Raw genomic sequence first — 14,518 nt, forward strand, 5'->3', positions numbered from 1 at the left:
AATCAGTGTTGCTTCCTAAGTGGACAGTTGGATTTCACAGAAGTTTGATTTACTTGGGGTTATATTGTTTAAGGGTTCCCTTTATTTTTTTGAGCAGTATATAACTTTGCCTTATTTTCAACTGGCAGCATAGAATGAGAGTATTGTAAGTCAACAACAACAACAACAACAACAACAACAACAATAATAATAATAATAATAGGAACACTCAAAGAACACATCCTAGATCTGAATGAATGAAATATTCTCATTGAATACTTTGTTCTGTACAAAGTTGAATGTGCTGACAACATGTGGAATTGATTGTCAATCAGTGTTGCTTCCTAAGTGGACAGTTGGATTTCACAGAAGTTTGATTTACTTGGAGTTATATTGTATTGTTTAAGTGTTCCCTTTATTTTTTTTGAGCAGTATATAACTTTGCCTTATTTTCAACTGGCAGCATAGAATGAGAGTACTGTAAGTCAATAATAATAATAATAATAATAATAATAATAATAATAATAATAATAATAAGCCAAATCCAGCAAAACAACTGACTTCTGTGATTACAATTATAGATAGCAACAATAACAATAACAACAATGCCGGTAGCAACAAAAATTCCAAATCCATCCAAAACATCTGGCTAACTGTGCAACCGGCCATAATAACAGCTTTGAAATAACTGTGGTTTCTTGAGAAATCTTTTCAAACACCACCAAAGGCTGAGAAAAAATGGATTTTGGAAGAATGTGGTGCCCTGGCTCAATTAAGAAAGCATTTCCATCAATTGAAATCGGCCGTCCACAAACCGCTATAGAGAGACCAGCAAGGTTCAGAAAGGTTTATTAGCCATTATCTTTTTCTTCTTCTTCTTCTTTTACGACTAACTTGAGAGCTGGAAAGAAAATTGTGTTAGCCGAAGCAAAGGTGGAAGGATATAAAAATCAAGGATTTGTGTTTCGATGCTCCGTCTATTATAAATGCACCACAGTGCCTTCCGTCCCCTGTCCTAATGTTTCTTTTTTAACTGGCATCATGTATATGAATATTATTATATCTTTGTAGGACAGCAATATGTATTTGACAAAACAAACAAATAAATACTACATAAAATACTCATAAAAACGGAGAGTTTTTATCTTCTGTTCATGGATGAAAGATAATGAACAACTCTCCGTTTGGTCAAAATTCTAGCCAACCTTACAAGGAATCTGAACCCCCTTAAAATATCAATTTGAAGAAACTCAGCAACCTAAATGCAGGATTATTTGGACTCTTGGGGAAAAAAACCCCCATAAGGGTACTATCAAGGATGCATTTTCCACAATGCATTTTTGAAAGAAAGGATCGCTGTTATTAAATAAGAATTTTCACTCTCTTCCAACCCCCCTGCTTTTAATAACTTGGCAATCTGCAGCTGCTAAAACAGATGGCTATTTCAGAAATAGCTCTTCTCCAAGACTCTTTGAACTAGAAGAAATCCAATGCTTTTGAGAAGCCATTGGCCACGGGTGGTGGGGGAAGGCATAGGGGGGGGGGCATGGGGGAAGAATCAAGATGTTGTAACTCTGAATGGACGGAACAGTGTGACCAAGACTAGATCATGTGAAGGAGCAGTAAAATACCCAAACTGTCATTTTGAGAACCATGCGCAAAGTTTAATTTAGTGTTATTCCCTTTTTCCCTTCCAAAGCATATCTTGTCCAAGAACTCAATTTTGTAATAATAATAATAACTACAGCAACTGTCAGGACAAGCTTATGGTTTGGCTTTCTTTTCTTTTCTTTCTTTCTTTCTTTCTTTCTTTCTTTCTTTCTTTCTTTCTTTCTTTTTCTTTCAGTCCTTTCCTCCTCCCTCCCTCCATTCCTTTTCTCCTCCCTTCCTCCTTCCTCCCTTCCCCCTTCCTTCTTTCCTTCCTTCTTTTTCTCCTTCCTCTTTCTTCCTTTCCTTCTTGCCTTCCTCCCTCCCTTTCTCCTTCCTTCTTCTCTTCCTTATTTTTCTCCTTCCTTCCTTTTCTCCTTCCTCATTCCCTTCTTTCATCCCTCCCTCCTTCCATTCCTTTTTTCCCTCATTCCTTCTTCCCTTCCTTCTTTTTCTCCTTCATTCATTTTCTCCTTCCTTCCTCCCTCCCTCCCTCCATTCCTTTTCTCCTCCCTTCCTCCTTCTTTCTTCCCTTCCTTTTTTCTCCTTCCTTCCTTTTCTCCTTCCTCCTTCCTTTCTTTCCTCCCTCCATTCCTTTCCCCCTCCCTTCCTCCTTCCGCCTTCCTTCTTCCCTTCCTTCTTTTTCTCCTTCCTTCATTTTCTCCTTCTTCCTTCCTTTCCTCCCTCCCTCCCTCCCTCCATTCCTTTCCCCCTCCCTCCCTCCTTCCTTCTTTTTCTCCTTCCTTCATTTTCTCCTTCCTTCTTCCCTCCATTCCTTTTCTCCTCCCTTTCTCCTTCTTCCCTTCTTCCCTCCCTCCCTCTCTTTCCTTCTCTCTGCCTCTCTCTCTCTCTCTCACTCATTCATTATCTCTCTCTCTCCCCTGTTTGGTTTTAAAAAACAGGGCTTTTTTCTCTTATTTTGAGAAGACTCAGAAATAGCATTTTTCTCACCAAGGGCTGGCCTCCCATGCATCAAACTTTAAAGACCACCAACAGCAACAGCAGCAGCAACAACACCAAAAGGGGAGGGGACCCAGCCCTGTTAGTTTCCTTCAAATGCCAGCAGACAACCTTTCTCAACAGATCTCGCCCTTCCTTTCCCAAGTAGTATAGGAATCACCTTCCTAATAATCAACACTCTACGTTCTGCAGCATCAAGAACGGGGTCAAATTGCCTGGTCTAATTTATCTTCCACACTGTCACACACACACACACACACACACAACCCAGGTCATCCCCCCCCCCTTTTTTTTTCTTTCTTTCTTTTTTCTTTTGCATTGGCTGGGAAGTTGATCCCCATAACTAATTTACTGTTTGTTGGGTGTGTGTTTTTTTTCACCTCCTCCTAAATCTGAACCGATCCCCCCCCCACAACCAAATAAATACATTTTTGTTGCTGACGCCCAAGGGATGCTATCTCTAGGACCGCGTTTTAAAAGCACGCCCTTTTTTTTTGGGGGGGGGGGGCTCTTTTGCAAAATTTCTTTTTCTCTCCCGGTCTCTTCCCTCCCCTTCCATGCGCTCCTGCCCATCATTTAAGTAGAATTAAAAAATCCTACTTCTCTCTCTCTCTCTCTTCCCCCCTCTTTCCCTCCACCCCATCTAGCTATCTTTAGAAGCGACGTTCCTGATAGCAGATACGTTACCCATCAAACATTCCGGGCTTTTGGGGGGGGGGGGTAGATGGGAGAGAGAGAGAGAGAGAAGAGGCAGTCAAAGCTGGGGGGTGGGTGGGGTGGAATGGAGGGCGAATGCACGCGCAAACACACACACACAGAGGGAGAGGGAGGAAGAGAGAGATAGAGAAAGACAGAGAGAGAAACCCAGGGAGAAATGCACACAGAGGAAAAAAAATACAGAGAAAGAAGCAGAAAGAGAGAGAGAGGGGGAGAGAGAGAGAGAGAGAGAAAGACAGAGGAAAACCCAGAAACACACACACACACACACAGAGAAACACACAGAGAGAAAATCATAAAGAGAGGGAGGGAGGAAGGAAGAGAAGGAGGGAGAAAGACAGAGAGAAACAGAGAGAGAGAGAGAGAGAGAGAGAGAGAGAGAGAAACACACACAGAGAAAAGCAGAAAGAAAGAGAGAGGGAGGGAGGGAGGAAGAGAGGGAGAGAGAGAAAGACAGAGAGAAACCCAGAAACACACACAGAGAGAGAGAGAGAGACAGAGACAAGCAGAAAGAGAGAGGGAGGGATGGAGTAAGGAAGAGAGGGGGAGAGAAAGACAGAGAGAAACAGAGAGAGAGAGAGTGAGAGTGACAGAGAGATAAACACACACACAGAAAAGCAGAAAGAGGGAGGGAGGAAGAGAGAGAAACACAGAGAGAGAGACACACAGAGAGAAACACACAGAGAGAAAAGCAGAAAGAGAGAGGGAGGGAGGGAGAGACAGAAAGAAAGAGGGACAGAGAGAGAAAGAAAGAGAGAAACATAGAGAGAAAGACAGAGGGAGGGGGGAGAGAGAAAGAAAGAAAGAAAGACAGAAAGAAAGAAAGAAAGAAAGAAAGAGAGAGAGAGAGAGAGAGAGAGAGAGAGAGAAACATACGAGAGAGAAGCAGAAAGAGGGAGGGAGAGAGTCAATCTTGCACACCCATCACACAGGCGCCTGGGAAAACCCAGAAAAAGACATTTGCCAGGGACGAAGGGAAAGGCTCCGTGGGATACAAATCAAACAATAAAATAATTTTTAAAAACGCCTTTTCGCAACGCCCTCCGCTTGCGACCCCGCTCAAGTTGCCTGGGGAAGGGGCGAGAGTGGGAAAGAGAATGCAAAAGAAAAAAAGGGCTTTTGTTGACGGAGCAAACCTCAAAGCAACCCCCCACCCACCCCAAAAAGAGAGACCCCCGTGGGGGGTAAAAACCCAAAGCTCTCAGCCGGGCGATCAAAGTACTTACATCCTGTCGGAAACGAGCAGGCGGCTGTCCACCATCATCTCGGGCAGAAAATCCAGCTTGAATGAAGAAGTCATGTCCCTTCCCTTCTTTCTTTCTTTCCCTTCTTTCTTCCCTGGCTTCCTGTCTTTCTTTTTCTTCTTCTTTCTCTCTCTCTCTCTGGTTGGGATCAAAGGCAACCCCCCTCCCCTGGCTATTCCCGCGCGCCTTCTCCGCCTCCTCCTCCTCCTTCTTTTCTTCTTCCTTCTTCTGTTTCTTCCTCGGGCCAGAAAAAAGAAACGGACGGGCGAAGGGACGAAGGCTCCGGCGGCAGGTGCGGGCGGCCTCCCCAGGCAACAGAGAGAGCCGCCACTGGTCACATTCTCTCCCCGCTTCTTCGCCTCCGCCGGCCCCGCTCTGCACGCCGCCGCTCAGCAACTGTCGGCACAGCAGCGCCAGGTGCGGGGGAAGCGGGAGGCGGAGTTCGCTTGCTCCCCCCCCCCCCACTGCAGCGAGATTTTAACCCCTGGCGCCCCGGACGTTCCCCCCCTCTCCGACAGGCAGCCCGGCACCGAGGAGGAGGAAAGAAGACGCACCAGAGGGAGGAGAGAAGAAGAGGGAGGAAAGAAAAGGAGAGAGGAAGTTGGAGGGGAGGAAAGGAGAAGGGGCGGGAGAAGAGGGAGGAAAGAAGGGACGAGAGAGAGAGAGGAGAGAAGAAGAGGAAGAAGAAGGAAGGGAAAGGAGGAAAGAAAGGAGAGAGGAAGTTGGAGGGGGGGAAAGGAGAACGAGAAGGAGGAGGGAGGGAGAAGGAGGAGGAGGAGGAGGAAAGAAGCAGCAAGAGAGGGAGGAGAGGAAAGAAGAAGAGGAAGGGGAAGGGGAAGGGAGGGAAAAGAGAAAGGAGGGGAAAAAAGGAGAGAGGAAGTTGGAGGGGGAGGAAGGAGGAAAAGGGGGAGGAAGAAAGAAGGGAGGAGAGGGAGGAGAGGAGAGAAGAAGGAGGAGGAGGAGGAGGAAAGAAAAGGAGAGAGGAAGTTGGAGGGAGAGGAAGGGGGAAGAGGAGGAATGAAAGGGAGGAGAGGAGAGGAAGAGAGGAAGGAGAAGGAAGAGAAAGGAGGAAAGAAAAGGAGAGAGGAAGTCGGAGGGGAAGAAAGGAGAAGGAGAAGGAGGGAAGGAGGAGGAGGCAAAGGAAGGAAGAGGAAGGAGAAGGGAAGGAAAAGTAGAAAGAAGGAAAGGGAAGGAAAGGGAGGAAGGAGAGGAAAAATTGAGGAGGAGAAAGGAGAGGGGGAAAGGAAAGGAGAGGAAAGGGGAAGGAAAAGTAGAAACAAGGAAAAAGGAGGAAGGAGAAGGGGGATGGAGGAGGAGGAAAAGGAAGGAGGGGAAATGGGAGGTGGAGAGGGGAAGTTAAAGGGGAGGAAGGAGAGGAGAGGGAGGGGGAGAAGAAGAGAGGGGAGAAGGGAAAGTGAAAGTGGATGTATAGAGGAAGGAGAAGGAGGAGGAGGAGGAGGAGGAGAAGAAGAAGAAGAAGAAGAGAAGAAGAAGAAGAAGAAGAAGAAGAAGAAGAAGAAGAAGAAGAAGAAGAAGAATTTTGATTCTCTAGGTTGGGTTTTCAAGACAAAACTAACTGTGGAAGGACTGAAGGACTAGTGGCTCAGGGATCAGGACTCTGCAAGAGGAACCTTCCGAGGGGAAGAATTTTAAAAGGTTGGAAAAATAAAAATGTTTCTTCAGAAAGCTTTTTCTTCACCCATTCTCCCTCCCTCCTTCCTCTCCTTCTCTCCTTCTCTCTCTCTCTCTCTCTCTCACACATACACACACAGAGAGAGAGAAAGAAAGAGAGAGAGAGAGAATCAAACTGGTTCATTTCACTGTGTGACTGCATCAGCCTTTTGCAAAACTCAGCTTCCTGGAAATTTAGAAATCAGGACACCAATCAAAGGCGTCTTTATCAAGTGAAGGGAAAGTGGTCATGGATTGATTGATCTCAAAAAGATGACAGCATTTTTGGGGGGGGAGTGGGGGATGAACTTGGCCACACTGAAATGCCTTTCTTTAGCACCCTCGGTTATAACATGGATAATAAACTCAGAAACCGTATCATTCAAGCTGTAGCTGGGTAGAAAAATCTAGTAAACTTGTTATGTATGGTATTAGTCCTGGTGTCTGGGAACATTTTAGCATTTACTGCTTGGAATAATGAGAATAATGTTCTTAGAAGAAACTTGTTAATTCTACAAAAAAAAATAATATGGCTGTCATTAAAGGTTCTTTCAGATCCACTAATTTATGGTTTTGCTTGCATGGGATGTAAATGCTGATTCTGGTACAGGATAGGAAGATAGATAGATAGATGATAGATAGATAGATAGATAGATAGATAGATAGATAGATAGATAGATAGATAGATAGATAGATAGATAGATAGATGATTAGATAGATAGATAGATAGATAGATAGATAGATAGATAGATAGATGATAGATAGATAGATAGATAGATAGATGATAGATAGATAGATGATAGATAGATAGATAGAAGATAGATAGATAGATAGATAGATAGTTAGATGATAGATAGATAGATAGATAGATAGAAGATATAGATAGATAGATAGATAGATAGATAGATGATAGATAGATAGATAGATAGAAGATAGATAGATAGATAGTTAGGTGATAGATAGATAGATAGATAGATAGATAGATAGATAGATAGATAGATAGATAGATAGATAGATAGAAGATATAGATAGATAGATAGATAGATAGATAGTTAGATGATAAATAGATGATAGATAGATGATAGATAGATAGATGATAGATAGATAGATGATAGATAGATAGATGATAGATAGATAGATAAATAAATAGATAGATAGATAGATAGATAGATAGATAGATAGATAGATAGATGATAGACAGACAGACAGACAGACAGACAGACAGACAGACAGACAGACAGACAGACAGACAGGAGATATGGAGATAGATAGAAACAAAGAAGATTGACGGCATAAAAAGACCTCATGGTCCATCTAGTCTGTCCTTATACTATTTCCTATATTTTATCTTAGGATAAATATATGTTTATGCCAGGCATGTTTAATTATTTCAATAAAATAATATTTTCCCATGTTGCTTCTGATCTTTTCCCCAACTAACCTCAGATTGTGCCCCCTTGTTCTTGTGTTCATTTTCCTATTGAAAACACTTCCCTCCTGAACCTTATTTAACCCTTTAACATATTTAAATGTTTCGATCATGTCCCCCCTTTTCCTTCTGTCCTCCAGACTATACAGATTGAGTTCATTAAGTCTTTCCTGATACGTTTTATGCTTAAGACCTTCCACCATTTTTGTAGCCCGTCTTTGGACCCATTCAATTTTATCAATATCTTTTTGTAGGTGAGGTCTCCAGAACTGAACACAGTATTAGATATAGATATAGATATATAGATATAGATATAGACATATAGATATAGATATAGATACTGTATAGATATATAGACATATAGATATATATAGACATATAGATATAGATATAGATATAGACATATAGATATAGACATAGACATAGACATAGATATAACAAGGAATCATGAAGGACCAGAAATCCTATGCGAATCATTATAATAAATGAGGCTCTAATAATGAGATGGATCATTATTTTAAGCAGATGTCTCTCTCTTTCGCATAAATGCAGCAAACTGCTTTTTAGAAAATTATATATATATATAAATATTATATAATTTTTTCACCCCTCCTAATCAAAATAACTATACAATGGTTCACAATCCCTGTGCTTTTTGCCAGACACGTACGAGATTAGCTGAAAACTTCAAGGAAAATATTTTTCCCCCTCTCTCTTTTTATTTGGTTTAAAAACCAGCCACCTTCAAAACAGTTATTTAACGCTATAGATGAATAGAACAATTTCAACTAAACTGTAATTCGCCACCAACGTTGCATTTCTTCATCTGGGCAAATTTATCTCCGCATGATTACATGGTTATAGAATTGCAGGGAACATTACGTAATTTCAAAACGTAGGCTGAAAGTAACACTATTTTTTTTTTGAAAGAGCGGTAAAAACCTTCCTGTATATTGTGCTTGTTTCAATCTAGTCCTGTAGCCTTTCGCTTGAACGGAAATTTGTTTGACCCTTGTTTGATCTGTTGTCACTGGGATGCTAAAATCCCAAATTATGCACCTGAAATAGCCAATCAAATTAAAGCATTGAAGTAAAAAAAAAACCAAACAACTCGAAGTGCCTTCAAAAGCATTGAAAAACTAAGGATGTAGCCTCCAATCAATCAACCAATTAAAATTAAAATTACAAGCCCTTTAGCCTAGCTCATAGAATGGGAGAAAAATAGAAATTAATGTACTTTTGCACATTGCCATATGCACTTGCTTGTACGAACGGATGTGGAGAATTGTTACATCCAACATAATTGGCTAAATTAGCCGAAATATACTTAATAAATTCATGCAACAATGAAGCTTTGATACCATTAAGAGCTTTTCTGGGGCATTTTTGTTCTATGCAGGGCTCTTCTATCTAAAACACCGGCTCCCTTAATTTTTCCTTAAAAAGTCCTACGATACAGTTTTATTAGCTGTTGTTACCAACCTGAATAAGTTATTTACTCGTACAGCATCGCCAATCAATCCATCAGCGCTCCTGTGGAATGATTTAAGCTAACCAAAGATAAGTTAGTTGCTGCTTTGCAGAATGTGCCATGTGGATTTTGACACAATGAAAAACAGCCATGGGAGGAGATGAGCAAGGATAATGAAATAAATGAGATATTTACAAGGGCACCATTTCCAAAGGTGTCCAGGCTATTGGGTGAAACCAAGACCTTTCTCTGAGAGTTAGGAATTTAGTACTGCCTTAACATGAGCCGGGGTGCTGCAGGTAGAGTGCTGTACTGCAGGCCACTGAAGCTGATTGTAGATATGTAGGTTAGTGGTTCAAATCTCATCACTGGCTCAAGGTTGACTCAGCCTTCCATCCTTCCGAGGTGGGTCAAATGAGGACCCAGATTGTGGGGGCAATAGGCCGGCTCTGTTTAAAAAAAAGGTGCTATTGATAACATGTTGTAAGCCGCCCTGATTCTAAAGAGAAGGGTGGCATAAAAATGGAACCCTAAATCTCTCTGTTTTTAAATAAACTTTAATATTTTCGTACCCTTTTGCCTTTACTCTCCCCATTTATAAAATACTTTCATTTATTTACTATTACTTAACATATATAGATATATACACGTACTAGAAATTGATAAAATTATTGGAAACGAGATGCAAGATTCACTATTATAATTTAAGATATAGTTAGTAATAGTAAGGATATTGTTTATTTACATTGTTTAAGAAACATTATAACGATATTAAGAAATATATGTGCTGCGATGTATAATGTATGATGTATAATGTTATTATTTTTCCAAATCTCTTGATTTTGTATCCCCTTTCCTTACCTCTCCTTTTTTTTCTTCTGTTCATCCTTTCCTCCTCCCCCCTTTTTTTCTTTCTTTGTACTTCGTCTTACAAACGCCTCGTCATACAAACTTTTCGAGATACAAACCCAGGGTTTAAGATTTTTTTTGCCTCATCTTACAAACTATTTTCACCTTACAAACCCACTGCCGCTGCTGGGAAACCGCACCTCCGGATTTCCGTATTTTTGTGATGCTGCAGGGGAATCCCAGCAGGGGAATCCCAGCAATGCAAAAAACGGGTGTTTCGCTGGCAACGGAAGTCTGGAGGTGGGGTTTCCCAGCGAGGGGAGCCTCAGGGGAATCCCAGCAGCGCAAAACCACAGAGGTCTGGAGGTGGCGTTTCGAGGACTTCGGTGTTTTTGGGATGCTGCGACTTCACTGATGCTCCCTTCGCTCGGAAACCCCACCTCCGGACTTCCGTTGCCAGTGAAGTGCTCATTTTTGCGATGCTGAGATTCCCCTGCTGGGTTTCCCCTGCAGCATCGCAAAAACACAGAAGTCCAGAGGTGGGGTTTCCCATAGAGGGAAGCCTCAGGGGAATCCCAGCAGCACAAAAACAGGCACTTCGGCTGGCAAAAGGGGTGAATTTTGGGCTTGCACGCATTAATCACTTTTCCATTGATTCCTATGGGAAACATTGTTTCGTCTTACAAACTTTTCACCTTAAGAACCTCGTCCTGGAACCAATTAAGTTTGTAAGACAAGATATCACTTTATTTATAAATAAAGTATATTTTAAAATAAAAAATTAAAAAAAATCGAACGAACGAACGAACGAACGAATGAATGAACGAACGAACAAACAAACAAACAAACAAACTGTACTGGGCCCAATCATAACCTTCACTATTGCCATAGCAAACATGTTATAATCCATGAGTTCTAATGGATAAATATATGTAATATTTCTTGTGGATTTGAGTCAGTTTTGACACCTGCCTGGAAAATTCAATCCAGATTATTTGGCTTGAATTTTGGAAATGGATTCTGAGGACTGAGAGAGGAGTCCAGCTGGCTTTGAACCTAATGCAAGACTAGAATGTCCGGTCTCCTACTTTGTAGTTGGATGCTTTTAACCATTATACCAAACTGGGATTTTAATGGCTAATATACAAATAGAAAACAAAATGAGACTCATATTGTCCAATGAAGATTGTTTCAAGTTGGAACCTAGTAGCAGAAATGGGTTTACTTTGTCACAGAGGCCCATAAGAAGTAATGGGCAGCCAAATTGTTTACTGCTATACTGTGGGTGTGGCTTATTTTGTGGGTGTGGATTAATGGTCATGTGACTGGGTAGGAGTGGCTTGCCAGCCATGTGACCAGGTGGGAGTGGCTTGAACTATTATCATCATTCAAGTGAACTGTTAAGTCCTCGATTTACAATCTTACCAGTGTTGCTCGCTGGGGTGACAATTTGCTTCGAGTTTCCCGCGCTCTCCTTCCTGGGTTGCCCCCCCCCGTCTCAGGCTGGGTAGCTAGGCGAATGGGTGCTGCCAGAAGTATAAATGCTGCCACCCACGCCTTCTGCTTGCACCCCAGGCGGGAGGTGGTCGTGTGAGGCTGGAGGGGAGCCGGGCAGGAGAGAGGGAAGCTCGTCCGAGGCCAGGAAGGAGGAAAGAGGAAAAAAGCAAGGAACGCAGCAGCAGCAGTAGGGAAAAATAGGAGAGTCGAGTCAAGACCGGTAATCCAGGAAATGGAGCTGCGCATGCGCATGCACAGAAGCAAAAACATCGGTGAAAATTGCTGAAATCTTTACTCGTGCATGTATCCTCACATGAAATTTCACTTGCTGCGCATGCCCAGAAGCCAAATCTTGCCCCACTTCATGCGGGCACATGAGGCGGACTCATGTGGGCACATGACAACCTTGCAGGGCACACTGGTAGCGTCGAAGGCAGCAGTCCTCCGCTGCACGGAAGCTGTGCATGCAAACAAAGCGAGCGTGCGCAACCGAGTTGAGCGTGCACGACTGAAGCGACCATGCGCACGCACTCACATGGGCAAACCAGTAGGGAACTTGTGGGAATCCCACCTCGGATCAGAATGGCCAGACTTCAAGTGGGAGAGTCAAAACAGAGGGAAGCTAAATGAACTTAGCCCCTCAAAGAATTCTGTTCAGATTGACACATCTCGCACTGGCAGATCAGAATTTAATTATCTACAACCTTCACACTTCCTGAATGTTCTGACATAATTGCCAGCTCCAAACTACATTCCAAGTGCATTTAAAATGTATCGTTTGGAGGACGGGAACTTTAGAAAAACAAGTCTTCCGAGATAAAATATAGCTCAGCTGTCTTGAGATATTATTTTTTTCTTTCTTGTTTTGTACAGCTACGCGGCGTTTTTCAAGAAAGAGAAAATGCAACGGGTGAAGTGGAGCAGAAGGAGAAGGGAATGACACAGAAAGGAGGGAGGCTGGTTCCTTCATTCATGCCAAGGAAGCACAGATACATATCTTGCATTCACAATGGCATGATATGATTGCATGATTGTAGTTAGAATGAATGCAAATGCCTGGTTTTTGTATCTTTGGGGTTTTAATAGAAACATAGAAACAGAGAACATTGACGGCAGAAAAAGACCTCATGGTTCATCTAGTCTGCCCTTACACTATTTCCTGTATTTTATTTTAGGATAGATATATGTTTATTTAAATATGTTAAAGGGTTAAATAAGGTTCAGGAGGGAAGTGTTTTTAATAGGAAAGTGAACACAAGAACAAGGGGACACAATCTGAAGTTAGTTGGGGGAAAGATCAAAAGCAACGTGAGAAAATATTATTTCACTGAAAGAGTAGTAGATCCTTGGAACAAACTTCCAGCAGACGTTGTTGGTAAATCCACAGTAACTGAATTTAAACATGCCTGGGATAAACATATATCCATTGTAAGATAAAATACAGGAAATAGTATAAGGGCAGACTAGATGGACCATGAGGTCTTTTTCTGCCGTCAGTCTTCTATGTTTCTATGTTTATCCCAGGCATGTTTAAATTCAACTACTGTGGATTTAGCAACCACGTCTGCTGGAAGTTTGTTCCAAGCATCTACTACTCCCTCAGTCAAATAATATTTTCTCACCTAAAGTTTCCATCATGCCCCCCCCCCGTTTTCACTTCCAGACAAAATACCAGTGTAGGCTGCAAAGGGAGACAGACAAAAGAAAAGATTGACAGTAATTTTATTATTTAGTATCTACTATTAATAATAATTTAATAATAATAACTTATTAGATTTGTATGCCACCACCCCAAGGTTTGTAAATAATGTCTCTGAACTGGGCTGAAGCAAGGGTACTCGCTATTTTTACAATAGCTGCAGTCTTTCATAAAGCAATTGTCCAAAGGCTGGGTTTCTCCAAGAAAGTAGGGATGTTGGTTTAGAGAAAACTCTGGATGTGTTTCTCTTTCTCAGTTCAACCACGAACGATAACTCCTGCAATGAACACTCCCTCAAGCCTCCCCTTTTATGCACGCTGCAGAATTCCCTATTATTCTCAGCTGTGACCAAGATCTCCTCCTGCGTCTGCGCAACTGTTCCTGTCTCCCCCTAATCCTTTGCACATGCACATTCAGGATTGGATCATTAATCACCCCTTCCTCACCCGACCCAGAAAAGGCCGTAGCTGGGGGTTCCCTAGGCATTGCAGGGGCCTCCACTTCTATCTCTCCAGAACCTCCAGCTTATTTATTTATTTATTTATTTATTTATTTATTTATTTATTTATTTATTTGTTTGTTTGTTTGTTTGTATGCCGCCCCTCTCCGAAGACGTGGGGCGGCTAACAACAATAAAGAAAACAATGTAACAAATCTAATATTAAAAAGTAATCTAAAAAACCCCAATTTAAGAGACCAATCATACATACAAGCATACCATGTATAAATTCTATAAGCCTAGGGGGAAGGGAAAAAAATTCAGTTCCCCCATGCCTGACGACAGAGGTGGGTTTTAAGGAGCTTGCGAAAGGCAAGGAGGGTGGGGGCAACTCTGATATCTGGGGGGAGCTGGCTCCAGAGGGTCGGGGCCGCCACAGAGAAGGCTCTTCTCCTGGGTCCCGCCAAATGACATTGTTTAGTCGACGGGACCCGGAGAAGGCCAACTCTGTGGGACCTAACCGGTCACTGGGACTCGTGCGGCAGCTTCCATCTCTCCTTCCCCTTCACTGTCTGAATCCTCCGATAGTCACACAGGTCTCCAATGCTCGGACAGACCTGGCTCCTGTGACTCAAAATCTCTTAGCAGAGGAGTTGGCTGTGATCCAACCAAAACATTACGGACTGAGATATCTTTTGCCTTCCAGGTGCCCAGTCTGAGATTCTTCCTTTGAGGTCATTTCCACAGCCCAGTTAGAATAATAGATAAAAGGAAAGAGCCGAGTTGCTTTACGTAGATAAAGCTTGTTTCCATTAATAAAGCTACACTCCGTTTCTCTAGTCCAAAACAGCTTCACAAAATAATTGCAAGGTAGATAAAGTTTGAAGCTTTGATTCCATCCGGCCCTCGTTTTAAC

At 42.2% G+C, this 14,518-nt stretch overlaps 1 protein-coding gene across 25 annotated transcripts in view; it reads right to left on the reverse strand.

Annotated features, from left to right (window-relative positions):
• Positions 1-14,518, reverse strand: part of CELF2 (CUGBP Elav-like family member 2) — a 591,098-nt gene that overhangs the window by 374,281 nt on the left and 202,299 nt on the right. For 5 of the 25 annotated variants that reach the window (XM_070754417.1, XM_070754413.1, XM_070754409.1 and 2 more), the window contains exon 1: positions 4,530-4,865. The exons of 16 other annotated variants lie outside the window; for them this stretch is intronic. In XM_070754417.1, the coding sequence (XP_070610518.1) occupies positions 4,530-4,603 (74 nt within the window). In that variant the 5' untranslated portion in view covers positions 4,604-4,865. Of the gene's footprint in view, positions 1-4,529; positions 5,011-14,518 lie in introns of those variants that run through there. 4 more of the 25 variants (XM_070754415.1, XM_070754410.1, XM_070754395.1 and 1 more) reach the window with 3 other exon arrangements.

Source organism: Erythrolamprus reginae, chromosome 6 (assembly GCF_031021105.1).
Source record: "Erythrolamprus reginae isolate rEryReg1 chromosome 6, rEryReg1.hap1, whole genome shotgun sequence".
Lineage (NCBI taxonomy): Eukaryota > Metazoa > Chordata > Lepidosauria > Squamata > Dipsadidae > Erythrolamprus > Erythrolamprus reginae.